Genomic DNA, 14,697 nt, shown 5'->3' on the forward strand with positions numbered 1-14,697 from the left:
CAGAAAAAAATAGTGCACTTACCCATTATCAGTACATTATCACTCCTAAAAAACGTTGGAAGAGCTTTTACGTTTACCTGCTATAATGCCCTCCCACCATTTTGAAGAGAAGGCTCTGAAACCTAGCAATTCTGCCCTTGTGATGAGGGGGAAATTGAAACTTTGGGACTTGTGGTTATGCTGTCATTTTAATAGAGCCGTCCAAGATATATATATTTTCCTCTTCATAAAACAATACCTATGTAGGACAGAGACTGGATTATCTTATCTGCTGCTAGGAAACCAGAACACGGGGATTTCAGGCAGTGTTCCCCAGTTCAGAATCCAAGCTATGACTGAATGCAAATGACTTTTGCACAGAAGCGATACTGAATCCGAAGTTACCATACTCGGTAACTCATTTTTTTTCTTTCTAAAAAATATCATTCCAAATAACTCTAGATTTTACAGGTTGTCCTCCCTGAGCAACAATTTGGACTGGCAACTCAACAAAATTTGCTAATTGAAACCAGGTAGTTATAATCTTACTTTACCATTCCTTTGTTTCACAGGCCTGCTTAGATCATAAAAGCAAAGATAGGGCATAAAGTTATTTTTTATCACTGGTCATAATTGTGGTCACTAAATAAGGCAGACATTAAATAAGAAAAATCTATATTATCCTGCTTCTAGTTGGTTGGATTACAGTTGTAATAATCCCAATCAAATCCTAATTACAGCAGATATCGGACCTTTTCAAATTAGCCTAGTTTTAAATTATTATGTCTAGTATGTTTATGTATTTATAATCAGTTATCTACCTTAACTATGACATTTTTACTATAGATTTCAATTATATTTTTTCTCTAGTATTGTATATTTTGTAATTCTATGCCAGTAATTTATCTTATTAGTACTATATTTTACTTCTTTGCATTTTTTTAAAAAAAGTATGTTTTATGCTGGTCTATGACCGAAATAAAAACAAACATACTAAATCAAATGGAGCTACCTTGACGTCAATTAATGCTGCAACTTACAAAATGATACAAAATGTTATAACATTCAAAATATTAAAGATCTTTGAAAACTGATCAGAAGATCAGAATCAGAAGTTAGTAACTACAATATAAAGTGTCAGCAATGTCTGCTTTGTGGCATGGCAGCAATCAGGTTGTGCAAAAAGCGAAACCCCATCTGTGGGATGCGGGCAGCATGCAAAACCATGCCCCCTCCGGTCCATGGAAAAACCTCTTTCCACAGAACCGGTCCCTAGTTCCCCAAAAGTTGGGGGCCGCTGCTTTACTGGACATACAAGAGTTTGTTAAAATCTTGAAGAAATTTGTGTGATGGGATAAAGAAGAATTGAAAAGAAATAAAAACCTATTTTGTCAACATTTAAGTGAATTAAAGACTGTTAGAAGGAATATAAACTTGGTTTATTTGATCAAGATAAAAAATAAGGCATTTTGTTGCAATGATTGCTGACACCAAAATTGAAAAGTTGATATCTGTTTAACCTTATAGAGGATGAAGATATTTAAAAATTTGTTTATACTTCTTGTGATGAGGTTTAAAGTCACTCCTTTATATATCTTTCTTTTTATTACATTCTTTTATCTTCATTCTAGAAAGGAAAAAGCTCTTTCTCTAATTTTATAAGTTTGTATTGGTTGATACTACTATAATTCTTAATAAAATTATATTTGAAAAATGCTTATATATACATAAACTAATGCTTACAAATAAATTTCACTCTGAAAGCATGATCAGTATTTAAATTTGATAATAAACATAAAATTCAGAGCTACTATTTTTACAACTAACTACTTTAGATCAAACAAATTGCTCGACTTCTGCTTTATTGTCACTGCAATAATTTTTTCAGAAAATTAGTCTCACAAGATTTAGTTAACAAAACTACCCAATACTATTTATATGTTTGATAGAGTTATACTCAAAGATGTACACAAAGCAGCCTGCCAGTCTATTATCAGTATTAAATTTTCCAAAATAAATCTTTAGGCATGAAGGCAAATTTATCCCACAATTTTACAATATGAATATTGAATCATGAGAGTTCACTTATGCTACATTATCAATTTCAGTTCATTCTCTTCTTGATGAAGCAAATTTCAGAATCTTGCAGCTGTGTGTTGTGTGTATTTAGAATCATAGTATTAGTACAGCCTCTTCTTTAGGCATCTTATACATAAGATTAAATATGAAATATATCTGAACTACAAGTCTGTGAATTGCCATGTTAATTATTCTTTTCAGGTAAGGATTTCCACTTCAGTCCCATGAATCAATACATTTTTAAAAAATGGACATAAACTCATAAGATCTCCACCATTTTTTCAGTTTTTTTTAACCCCTCACTCTTACCAAATAAAACAAAGACACATTTGTCTTATAGTAGGAGTTAAACTCTTTATTCCATTCAGAGGCATCTGGCAAGTGAAGCTGCATAGGGGGCACATTACAGAGAAGAAATGATCAATATTTATTGAACACTGAAGTCATTTAAAAAATCACTTCCTAGCTATATGAAATACTCCATGTTGCCATATCTTAACTGAAACTAAAAGACATGATTTTACCACACTAAACTACAAATTTAAAGAAAAATGACAATATTTATGTCAGCAGGTGTAAATGTAGCAACTTATTTTGTAAAATAAAGCTATTAAGGAAAACAATCATATCAATCTTTGCCAAAATTAATATCGGACTCAAGATTTAAAAAAATCATTATGTCCATCTCTTACTTCAGTAAATGTAAAAGTTCATTATAAGAAAAAAAAATCTCCTAAAGTTTAGGTAAAGTATTGTTCCCCTTCCAAACCCCCAAGAAACTTGTTTTTCTTTCTTTCTGCTAAACTACAACATATACTTGTATTTTAAGCCAATTAGTAAAGAAAAATGCAGTAAAATAAAAGAAACTTCCCCCCCCAAAAAAAGTTATCTAATCTGTATAACCATAATCTTTGGGCAAATGATCTATTCTATGTAGAAATGCCTCTATTTTCTTATCAATCTAAGAGGTAGATCAACAAAATGGTGAAACAAACTGTTTTTGCTAATTGTGCCCCTCCAAACAGTGCAGCGTAGCAGTTCCAATCTTCTCATGCACAGAAATATTACAAACAAAAGGGTCCGAGGTAATAGCATGGCTCGTGCACCCGGAGAGGCATGCACACGCACAGCAGTCTTTATGCACCATGTGTTGCCACATTGTTAAACTGAGGTAGACTGAAGTTTGTGTAGAAACTTGAATGCATATTACCACAATCACAATTCAAATTACATTCTGAAATTAAAGAAAAAATTAAAATTTTTCTGTGATCCCTGCTTTTTAGTACATATTTTTAGTTTGTGGTTGTTGCAGAATGTGCATAAATGCTGCTGTAACTTGTTTGTAAGCCAAGCTTGAGGTTGTATGAATTCATTTGTTTTTTAAAAAAACCCTTCGAAGTGGCTTAGCGTGGCCTTTAATAGAGGATGTGTAAACTTAGCCTTTCATTACCTTTAAATGGGATCATCAAAGTATGTTGATCTCACCTCCCTCACCAACACCCAATACAATAACTGAAAAGAGTATGAAGCAATTGCTGGAAAGCAGAGAACCCATGCCTCCAAACTGCTCTAATTGATCAAGCATATTATCAAACTCAACATGAAGCTTGCTCTTTGAATCAGAACATACAAATGGGCTGCAAATCTTTTAGCATTAGTAGGCAGAGAGTGATGGTCAAAGGCACAAAGGGTTCATGCATTCAATCAAGTAATACAAGGAAAAAAATGTCCAGTTCTAACAGATTTTCTAATGTTTACTCAGAAGTCCCAGCCTCTTGCCATCACTTCCTTGTTCTGTTCCCAACAAAGTACCATCAATGTTTTTCATCCCATCTTAACAGAAAAATAATGGCATTGCTGCAATGAGTATATTGGCATTTGTTTAGGTTATAATCTGAACATTCACTGATTCCCTACTCCACCCCCACCCGCCCAAAAAATGATTGTGTTGATACCCTCATATATAATCTGAAACTAATTTTTTTCCATCTCACTCCTGTCAGCCAGCAGTTAGAAGTTACCCACAACACTTGTTCTATCACAATAAATTCTGCAGTGCTCCTAGACTGTTGGCTGATCAAATTTATCATTTTTTAAAAAAATAAAATGCTCAAAAACTATTAGCTTTATAAAGTATACAAAATACAAAAAAAAAGCAAAAAAAGGAAAAAAGGAATAATTTCTTATTTGAGGTATTAAATGCCTGAGGTAGTTTAGTAAAATGCATATTCATCTTTTTATGCCTGGCCAACATCACTGAAACCTCTTAGTTTATTCATGGCAGTATTGTATATAAATGCAGCCAAAGGGTTTTTTAAAAAGCCACTTGGTTAACATTGGGAATAACACTTAACCTCTTTGTTAATGCCCTTGTTCTAAACTCCAGTCCCATCCCCAAATCAAACCTTTCCATTATCTTTGCTTCTTTTACAAGTGGAATAGAAGAGCAATGCCTTTACTTTTTAAACCAATGAACTCAAAAGAGAAAGCTTCATTAAATCAATGCCTAATACTGCTGGGGAACAGTAAGAACCATGAAAGAAAACTAGCAAGTTTATGTTAAACTGTGAGAATAGAACAAAAGGGAAGTGAAGGGGGCCTTAGTTTAAAGCTGGGTTTCAAAAGTAAGAGAGCCTAAAGAATACATTCTCAGAGACAGTATGCCAACTGCGCCTGGTTCTCAAACAAACCGGCTTGGTGAAATTTTTGTATATCATTCCAACAGGTGCCCATAACCTGTCCATTACAGTTTAGTCTCTCTCTCTTTCTCTCTCTCTCTGTCTCTCTCTCTTTGGTTTGGCATCTGTCTCTGAAGGGTCTTTTACTAAACCTTTATTTTCGTCTCTGCTGAGGCTGTCCACTTGCTGCTGTTTTCTGTTGTTGTTGTTGTTGTCTTCTTACCTGAGCCAGTATTTCCTGAATTTTTCGTTGGGCAAGCTATGTGACAGAGAAGAATTGCCATTAGAGAATTTCATGCCTTTTTCCTCCAACTGCTATCCCGTTTCTTAAATACATTTGAAACTGTGCACAACCAGAGCACATCTGTGTCTGAAATATTTCATCGGGAATGACTGCAATTACAGTCACAATTCTTTAACCCATTTTTCTGATAAATAGAAAAATCAGTAAATAAAAAAGAAGCAAACTAAATAAGAAAAGTTGTACACCACCACATTGCCAATGTGGGCCTATGCTAGACAAAACAGGGGAGAGCAAGAAAGATTTTTGTGATTTAAAAATAACCAAAATAGTAAGCCATTGGCATTTACACACAAATCACTAGTTTTAAAAAAAAAACCTTTTCTCAAAAGTACTTCAAAAGGAAATATAAAAGTTAGTGTACAGGTAATCCTCAATTTACGACCATTTATTTAACAACAATTTGAAGTTATCATGGCTTTGGAAAAAGTGATGACTCATCCTTGAAGTTATAACCATTGCCCTATCCCCACAGTCATGTAATTGCAATTTGGGCACTTTAGATTGCAGTCATGTGGATCCAGTCATGTAATGACTTGGTTAATGACTGTGTCACTTGGTGATCAAAATTCTGGTCCCAATTGCAGTTGTAAGTCAAGAACTACCTGTAACAGATAAGTTCAGTGGGAAATGCCATGTGCCTTTTGAGATTGCAATTATTAAACAATGAAAAAGTCAAAGAATTCTATTTCAGACAGAAACTTCCACCAACCTGGCATGCATAGAAATGACCAGTAATTTTCACAACCACCTGATCATTTTCATCTGGTGTCTGATCACGAGGAACAACAACTTCTGCACTTGTTAAATTCTGAAGCTCATTTACCTGTTAAAAAATTGTAAAATTGCATTGGCTTTTCAAATCTTGTAACTGAGACTTATTCTTTGTGGGTGTACTCAAGAAAATAGTAAATTTGTTGAAATATAAATTATATTAAAATAGTTAGCATAATTATTCCCAGTGTATGCAACTATTTATAATGTTTTATTAGAAATTATTTTTGAGAGGATAATGTCTAAATGAGTATTTTTATGAGAGACTATTTTTATTTTTTAAAAAATAAAACAGTAAAAAATGTGTGCTAGCAGGTGAAGAAGATAGGGAAGGAAATCAGATTTGTGGGTTTGAGAAGAGTGGGGAATAGGAGGAGAAAGAAAAGATGTAAAAAATGCGGAAGTAAAAGGATTTGCAAGAAAAGTGACTCAGTATAGATTGTAGATAGCATACAACAAAGTAAAAGAACCATACAAACAAAGCAGAATAATACCATCAATGAAATTCCATAGTGATTCCCAGAAGAATGAAAATAATTGTGCTGTTGTACTACTTTTATGAATTGTCAGGAGGGAACAAGGTTCTTAAATTCCCCCCCACAGTATAGGACAGTGATGGTGAACCTTTTAGAGACCGAGTGCCCAAACTGCAACCCAAAACTCACTTATGCATCGTCGGGTGCTGGGTGCGTGTGGCCCATTGGGTGGGCGTGGCTGCGGTGGTAACAGCAGACTGGGTGGGACTAAAAAGTTCAATCAATCAATTCCAACTTTGCAAGACCTTTTTTTTCCCCGGTGAGAAGTTGAAATTGACTGATTGATTGAACCTTTTTTTTTTTGTACACGGCGGCGGAGGCCTAAAGTGAAAAGGTTTTATAAAACCCAGCTGAAGGACTAGGACTGGGGCAACAGCGCGCGTGCCCACAGAGAGGGCTCTGAGTGTCGCCTCTGGCACCTGTGCCATAGGTTCGCCACCACTGGTATAGGATGTTCCAAAGTACAGGGTTAAAAAAGAGAAAAGGTCTGCCTGGTTCATCTGAAGATCCCAAGGTGACCTCAGGCTGTAAGGAGCTGGACAAGGCAATACATAGCAACTGCCCAACTAATTCTCTTACTTCCTTTACACTCATTCCTGATGGGGCTGCATTCCATATGAAGGAGGTGGTCGGTCTGTAACTTGTGAGTCTTTCTGGACTGTGCCTCCTTCAGCAAGTGGAGCTTTGGCTGGTATTCCTGTGGTAGCCCTTTTCAGAGCAGGAAGCTTTCTTTAGTTATGGTCAATCACTTCTTTATTATTTTGAATTAGGAGTACTTCAATCTACTTTATTAAGGGCTGCGCTAGAGGATTACAGTCAGCCCCTGATTACAATGGGAATTGGGACCAGAATTTCGGTCATTAATTATGAAATTTTGGTCAGTAATTTTGCCAGTCTGACATAAGCTATGGGGCGGGGGGGGGGGGGGGACAGAAAGGAAGATGGGGAAACAGAAAGTAACCTTCCTATATCTGGAGTCATCCCAAGGCCAAGGACAAGGACCTGGGAATGGAATGTAACACCTCTCCATCTGTTGCAGGGATAGTTACCAAAACATCTTCAAATGTGAGTGGATGATGGAGAGATTGTGTGTGTGTGTGTGTGTGTGTGTGTGTGTGTGTGTGTGTGTGTGTGTGTGTGTCAAAAAAGGGAAAGTTATCTAGGGAATCTTCGCATGTGAACTCTTAATTCTGTCTTTGCTTACTGTAAACACTTGGCTTTTAGTAAAAGTAATCTTTTTGCTACAAATGGAGTCGAAAGTGTTTCTTTCCTAAAGGACCAAGCTGGGCCAGGTCTGACAGTTGTGGTCATAAAACATGACATCACATGTCTCTGCTTAACAGCAGCAGTCCCTACAGTCTCTGTTGCCATTGTTAAGTAAATACCTCCTCACAACTTCCTCCTAGCTTCCAACAACCAGAGTTAGTGGAAAAGCCATCAGGAAGTTGCAAGTCCCAGGGGGATTGCAAGCAGGCCCGCAGTAAGGAAAGTGGCTTGCAGTGGCTGCTGCCCAGCAAGAGACGGTGTGTAAGTGGCCAGGTGGAAATATGACAAGGTTTGGGGGGAGGATGTGCAGAAAAGAGAGACTTACCCAATTTATGACCTTCTCTGCTGGCTTCCCTCTTGTTTCGGTTTGTGGGCAGGGAAAATCGCAAATCATAATCATGTGATAATGCATTTGGGAGAGGAGAGTCTCAAAGAATCTGTTCCTTGGCCTCGAATCAGAAATTTTTGTTTTATAAGATAATCTGGTAAAATATTTTTTCATGTTCTAATACTTGCCGTTTTGCCACCTTTGCCAATAACTCTACCAGCAGCATAGGATGGCACTTTTATATGAGCTTCAAGTTTCACTTCTTCTTTAGGTCCAAAAAAATTTTCTTCCTTAAGTTTCCCATAGATTCTCCCTTGGGCCTTTAAGTAAAACAAACAAACAAAACCCAGTCAATATTATCAAACACTAAATTTCAGAACATAATGCACAAAGATGAAGACTGTGATCTTTTTCACCATTCCATCCTTTTCATTTTCTTCTGTCAAAATAACATAAAAACAGCAGAAATAAATCCCAAGCTTTAAGAAGTCTTAAACAATTTTTTCCCTCATCAACTAGCTCAAGGATATTAGAATGTGATTTTCTAGAAGGACATTGGAGCTGATTTTCCAGAGATTAATCTGCAAGCAGCCAGTGGCACAGTGATCAATAGAGTATGCCTCTCAAGATTTTTTAAAATCACCTTTTTGGAAGATATAATATCCGATTTGAATGCTGCAACAAAAAATGCCCAGTAATAAATATTATTACAAGTTGGCCATAAGTGAAGAAATATGGGTACATTTTGCTTCATGCACAACATATCTAAACTTAATTCCAAGCCATTGTTTGCCTCAAGCAACTGTTTGAAATGTAGAAAGTCCTTCATATCTTACTATTGTATTAAAGACTTTATATGCCCTTTATTTAACAGTCAAGCTGTACAATTTTGGCACTGGTGTCATTTTTTAGTGGAATTAAGTTTTCCAATTATCTTCAACATTTATACCTTTAAAAATCACAATGGCAGTTTTAGTTTACTGGGCAGCATTTTTGTATTTATAAACAGCTTAGTAGTATCTGATTATCTAATTCAAGCAGAATGTTGAAACTGTTCAAAAATGTAGCGGTGCACAGCTTTTTGGCTATTCAAAATGCTATAGTGACAGCTACCCATTGTTTCTCTAACCCAAGTATAGGAAAACATCTCAGCAGATGAGAGCCATTCTGATGGCCAAGGGCCATAGAGAGTTTTCTTCCCATGATCTAGAAATGAAATCACATTTTTGGTGATGTTAGGTTGATGATTGGGAGGGTACTGCAAAACAGGGGACTAAGGTAACAAATTATTTGCATATATCTGCTGTACAAACAAACAAAGAGTATTAGAAACTTTAAAATGATACCTTGAATTGTGCCTCAGGTGGTCCAGTAATTATCACCATTCTCAGTTTGGCATCTGGTCCTTCAGGAGGTGCTATCTAGAACACAAGTGATATATTTAAGAGATCATTAGATCCTCTTCCATTCCCTGGACTCTAATCAAATCAATCAATGTTTATTATGGTCAAAGATCAGCACTACTAATAAAAGCATTAACACAATAATAATTGTAAAAACAAAAATAAAAGACACAATAATATATTACAATTGGTGATGGATTATCAGTGGGCAGTTAGAGTCTGCTTAATTCTGCATACAGCGTAAAAGAATTTGACCACATTCAGAGAAACTATTTTTTATTGATCTGACAACAGTAGTTGCATGTAAGAGTATTTCCTGAATATTTTATCAGGTGAGCTGTTATAAACTGAGTTCATGAGTCTTTATAGAAGATACAATATAGCAGGATGTGAGCTATAGCTTCAATGGCCCTTTGTACACAGGGGCAGTTTCAGCTCATATGATATTTTTTTCTATCCGTTGTCCAAAACTGCTGTGGAAAATGCATTGCAGCATGCTAAGGTTAATGGCCTCCAGATTTTTGGGATGGTTATTGTTGCTTTAAAGGAGAATGAAATCACTTTTTTAAAAAAGAATACACTTATTTTAATTCTAAAACACATTGGTTAAACATCTTTTCATGAGAGTAGGCATCCAGATAAGATTCAATGGTGGACTAGATGTCCCCAAACAAGAGTGATCTGGTTGTGGCAACGAATGGCAGCCAGCAGGGATTTTTGAGTGGTAAAGTTGTTGTTCCAGATAAAAGAAAAACTAACAAGTTGTCCAACTGCCCCCTGGACTGCTGCTTCTCATGACGAGATGGAAGGTTTTCTTGAGAATAGAGTGGCAGAAGGTCAAGGGAGAAACAGTGTGCTTCCATACACAAGACACAGCCTTTTAAAGGATACCAAACCCTCAAACCTTCAGTTTTAAATACAATCAACTGAAGCCTTTGAAAACAGTGAGACAAAGAAAACTCTGTGACTCTTAGAATTTTCTTTCTGAATTACAGAAACTAAAGCAAAAATGAAATAATACTTTTAAAATATTTTAAAACAGCAATCTTTAACAAACTTTTTGGGATGATATAAGGCAGCAGAAATGACTAAGTGTATAGAATCAATACATGATTTTCAAAATTAAGAAATGTACCAAAGGGTATTCTTGTGTACTTTGTCAGAAAGAAGATTAGACTCAAGTTTTGCAGCAGCATTTTATTATCAAACTCAAGATTAATAATGCAGATGTGATTGTACTTAAAAAGAAATCCTGATCAGAATACTGAACCAACAAAATTATTTTTTTTACTAACAAACTCAAATAGAAAAAGATACCATTTTGATGGGTTTGGAAAGAGTGATCTCCACATTTAATCATGTCTACCATGACTTGCAAAAAAGCCAGAAAATCTTAGGTTAAAATAGATATTGTGATACAAATAATTTTAAAGATTAATATTCAGTTGAAATCAGAGCTCCTCTTGCTGAGACTAAGGAACAGTTAGGAAAGAGTTATGGAAAATTGTTTTTTTATATTATAATTTCTGCAAGATTAAATTCACAAAAATTGAAAGACTCTGAAATAGAAGAATGGCTGGTGAGGATAACAGAATTAACAAACGTCAAAACTGACTTGTTGATAGAGAAAGGTCAATAAGTACATTTATTAATGACTGGAAATTCCTTACAAACTGTTTTGCTGGACAAAGAAAAAGACAAAAATTAACATGATTTATCGGTTTGATTAGAAAGGAATGACTATTGATAGAAGGAAATTTTGTTGTACTATTAGAGAGGGGGAAAAATATAAATCTACTTAAAAGCTGCTTCTTTTCTTTCTCTTTTATATTTCTTTCTTTGTACTTTTTCACATATTTCCTCTTTACTTTTCTTACTTTTATCTTACAAAATTTGCATTGTTTTTATTCTTATAAAATTCAATAAAAATTATTTAAAGATCTGTTTACGGATTTTTACAGTACAGCTGTTAGTAACAATCTTTCTCTCTAAGGTACTTCTTTCATCAGAATCATATCTTTATGTAAATATATATCCTGCTATCAGAGATCTACCATTTTGGTAACTAGAAATTACTGGAAAAGAATTATTTATTGTGATTTATTTGATTAGCTGATTGTGAAGAAAAACAGTAATATTTTTTATATCTTCTATCTCCTGAAAACTAAATGCTTTCTGCTATAATGCTGCTGTACTGGCTTTTCTTTACTCAGCAAAGAGCTGACCTACCTGAACTAAAGTGAAATCTAGACAAGTGGACTTCTCAAATGGTGAACCATTTGCTTCTCTTGTTTTGAATTAAACATTAAAAGTTGTGTGGAAACAATTAAGCTGCACTTCAAAAACATGGCCTAAAGCTTTCATGCTAAGAGCAATTATGTAAAAGTCACGACCACCAAGAGGGTTTGGTTTCTTTTTTACAACTTCTATTTCGCCTCTCAAATAACTTTTAAAAATATTCTTATAATTATCTTGTCTCTGAATGAGCCAGGAATACCCATTCTAGAAACAGGAAGTACCAGTTATTGCTTGATATGCAAGGTAGGGTGTCTGAGGTAGCCACAGAACAGGGCCTGCAAAAACTTGCTCTTAAGAGTCAAGAAGACTGTGGTATAAATATCTGATATTACCTTAATAGAGGCACCTGCAAAACGAGAAAGTTGCTTGATGTGCTGCCCTTGTTTGCCAATAATGGCTCCCACTGCTAAGGCTGGGATAAACAGATGAACCGTCTCAGACTCTAGTTGTTGCTGAAATGCAAAAGCAAAGAAAATACAGGCGGGCTATGAACAACCATGAGGCTAAACTTACTCTTAAGCCAAGATTATACCTATAAATATTTTGATTTAAAAATGTAATTAAATACACAATTTAAATCAAATACATAACAGAGAAAGATAATTACACACACAAACACCCAAATCTTTAACTTCAAAAAAAGCAGTGGTTTAAAATGAAGCGTAGGCAGTAAATTCAGAACATATGCAGTAAAAAAAATAGGTTTAAAAGAGCTGCAGCCTGTTCAATATAGAGAATTTTATCAAGTTTTGCTAATGTGTTTCCCATTTTTCATGTTTTTTTAAATATAAACTTTTATAAAGGTCATAACAGAATTATAATTGATTAATATCTTTATATGTCTGTCCATCTCACAAGACGTGACTCTGGTCAGAAACGGTAAAAAAAAAGGCATGAACAGTAAGGATACCAAACACAATCATATTAAAACACATAAACACATACACTCATGTACACATACATACACAATTTGATCAGCAACAGAACCACATTAAACTCTTTGTCAATTCTATATGATTTATAAGTATAATTTTAAAAGGAATTAAATGGCACTAAGAATTCCAATGGTGGAGATTGCAAATTCCATATTGAAGTTTGACATTTTCAAGAGATCTTACTGCATGTAATATTATTGTTTATACAACACTAGGACACTCCACTGATTTTAAAGAAATATTTTAAAGAAATATTTCAAGTATTATTAATGGATGACATAAAAAAAACCTGAAGAACATCTGAACTTGATTTATTTAAAACCAAGTTGAGATTGTAACCATTCTTTTTGCAGCAAATATATTCAGGTATAAGGGTTTTAATTTATAATCAAGTCTGACTTTATTTCTATTATAAAATTTAATTTAGACTATTTTTTGTATACTTAAATACTTGTTTTATCATTTTACAAGTTTTTCAAATGGATGAACTTGCTCATCTGTATTATAATAAAATAGCTGTAAACGTTCTACCATTATTTGTGACGATTAAATACATAACACTTAATTATTGTTTTTTAACAAGTATGTTGCATTTCTTTGTGTCAAAGAGAAAAAAGTAGTCAAGCTTTACAATCAAAACTGTTTTAGAAAAACTATTGAAAGACTAACAATAGAAATAACCATCCTTAAAAATATCTCACTGAAATACAAATTATATAAATGCATGAAGATGAAAAGAAAGGGTCACATATACACATTTTGTCTCTAACAACCTATGCAGATGCTAACAATACTTCAATGATTTAATCTTTGCATAAAGAAATCTTTGGTTTAGTACCTGGCGTCTGTAACTGTAGGAGAGAAAATGGCAGAACCAGGGGAAGGAATAAAAAGTTTTGATTTATTATGTAGCCACAAAATCCAAATCCCCTTGATAGTGATTGGCCCTCATCCAATGCTAACCAATATTGACTATTGGTTGAGAAGATTCCTGTGCATAGGTTTTAAGCAACAAATCATGTGAGGGCTTGGTTTTTCATGCCTGACATTAGGGCAGTCAGAAACCAAGAAAGCTGCCAAGAGCTTTAGACAGCTGTCTAGAAAATTCTGGAAACTAAAGTTCATCAATCTTGAACCAGATTCGAGAAAAACAGGAGAGACCACATGAACTAGATAAGTCATCTTCTTCAGCATAAGATAGCTTCTTGTGTTTTTCTTAACCCAAATCATGTTTATTGGAAATCTACCCCCCAAAGAGAAATGAATGAGAGCACAATATAATCCCAAACAAAAACACCTTATGGAAGAAACTCTGAATCATAACATTCTTGCCATAATGACATATCACCCCTTAGATTACTTTCCAGGAACTCTTGTTGAATCTCTCTCACACACACATATACACATACTACAATTAAGTAAAAGGAGCTTGAACATATGGTTTTAAATAAACAAGCTTCAATGTGCAATATATTGACAGAGGAATATGGCTAGACTATAATAGAAAAGAATTGTTGTATATTCCAATAGGACAGCGATAGACATAATTTTCAAACGGTAAACTTATCAGAACAACAGAATAACAAAGTTGGAAGAGATCTCGGAGGTCTTCTAGTCCAACCCCCTGCTCAAACAGGAGATCCTATACCAGTGATGGTGAACCTTTTAGAGACCAAGTGCCCAAATTGCAACCCAAAACCCATTTATGTATCGTCGGGTGCCAGGTGGGCGTGGCACATTGGATTGGAGTGGCCCATTGGGTGGGCGTGGCTGCGGTGGTAATGGCAGACTGGGCAGGACTAAAACGTTCAATCAATCAATTCCAACTTTGCAAGATCTTTTTTTTCCCGCAAGAAGTTGAAATTGATTGATTGAACCTTCTTTTTTTGTTGCCCATGGCGGCAGAGGCCTAAGCGAAAAGGTTTTATAAAACTCAGCTGAAGGCCTAGGACTGGGGCGACGACGCGCATGCCCACAGAGAGGGCTCTGCGTGCCACCTGTGGCACGCGTGCCATAGGTTTGCCATCACGGTCCTATACCATTCCAGAAAAGTGGCTGTCCTACTTAACCCTAACCCCGCTCTTCTTTGTGGCAGCCTCTCTCAAATATTGGAACACTGC

The 14,697-nt window shown here is 35.2% G+C and overlaps 1 protein-coding gene across 1 annotated transcript in view; it reads right to left on the reverse strand.

The window, feature by feature from the left end:
• Positions 1-4,849: 4,849 nt before the first annotated feature.
• Positions 4,850-14,697, reverse strand: part of IGF2BP3 (insulin like growth factor 2 mRNA binding protein 3) — a 59,219-nt gene continuing 49,371 nt past the window's right edge. The window contains exons 11-15 of the mRNA XM_015810612.1: positions 11,975-12,094; positions 9,288-9,362; positions 8,130-8,261; positions 5,750-5,863; positions 4,850-4,995 (exon numbers count right to left, since the gene is read on the reverse strand). Coding sequence (XP_015666098.1) covers positions 4,891-4,995; positions 5,750-5,863; positions 8,130-8,261; positions 9,288-9,362; positions 11,975-12,094 — 546 coding nt within the window. The 3' untranslated portion in view covers positions 4,850-4,890. The remainder of the gene's footprint in view (positions 4,996-5,749; positions 5,864-8,129; positions 8,262-9,287; positions 9,363-11,974; positions 12,095-14,697) is intronic.

This window comes from Protobothrops mucrosquamatus, unplaced genomic scaffold (genome assembly GCF_001527695.2).
Source record: "Protobothrops mucrosquamatus isolate PMUCROS unplaced genomic scaffold, P.Mucros_1.0 scaffold12, whole genome shotgun sequence".
In the NCBI taxonomy this organism is placed as follows: Eukaryota; Metazoa; Chordata; class Lepidosauria; order Squamata; family Viperidae; genus Protobothrops; species Protobothrops mucrosquamatus.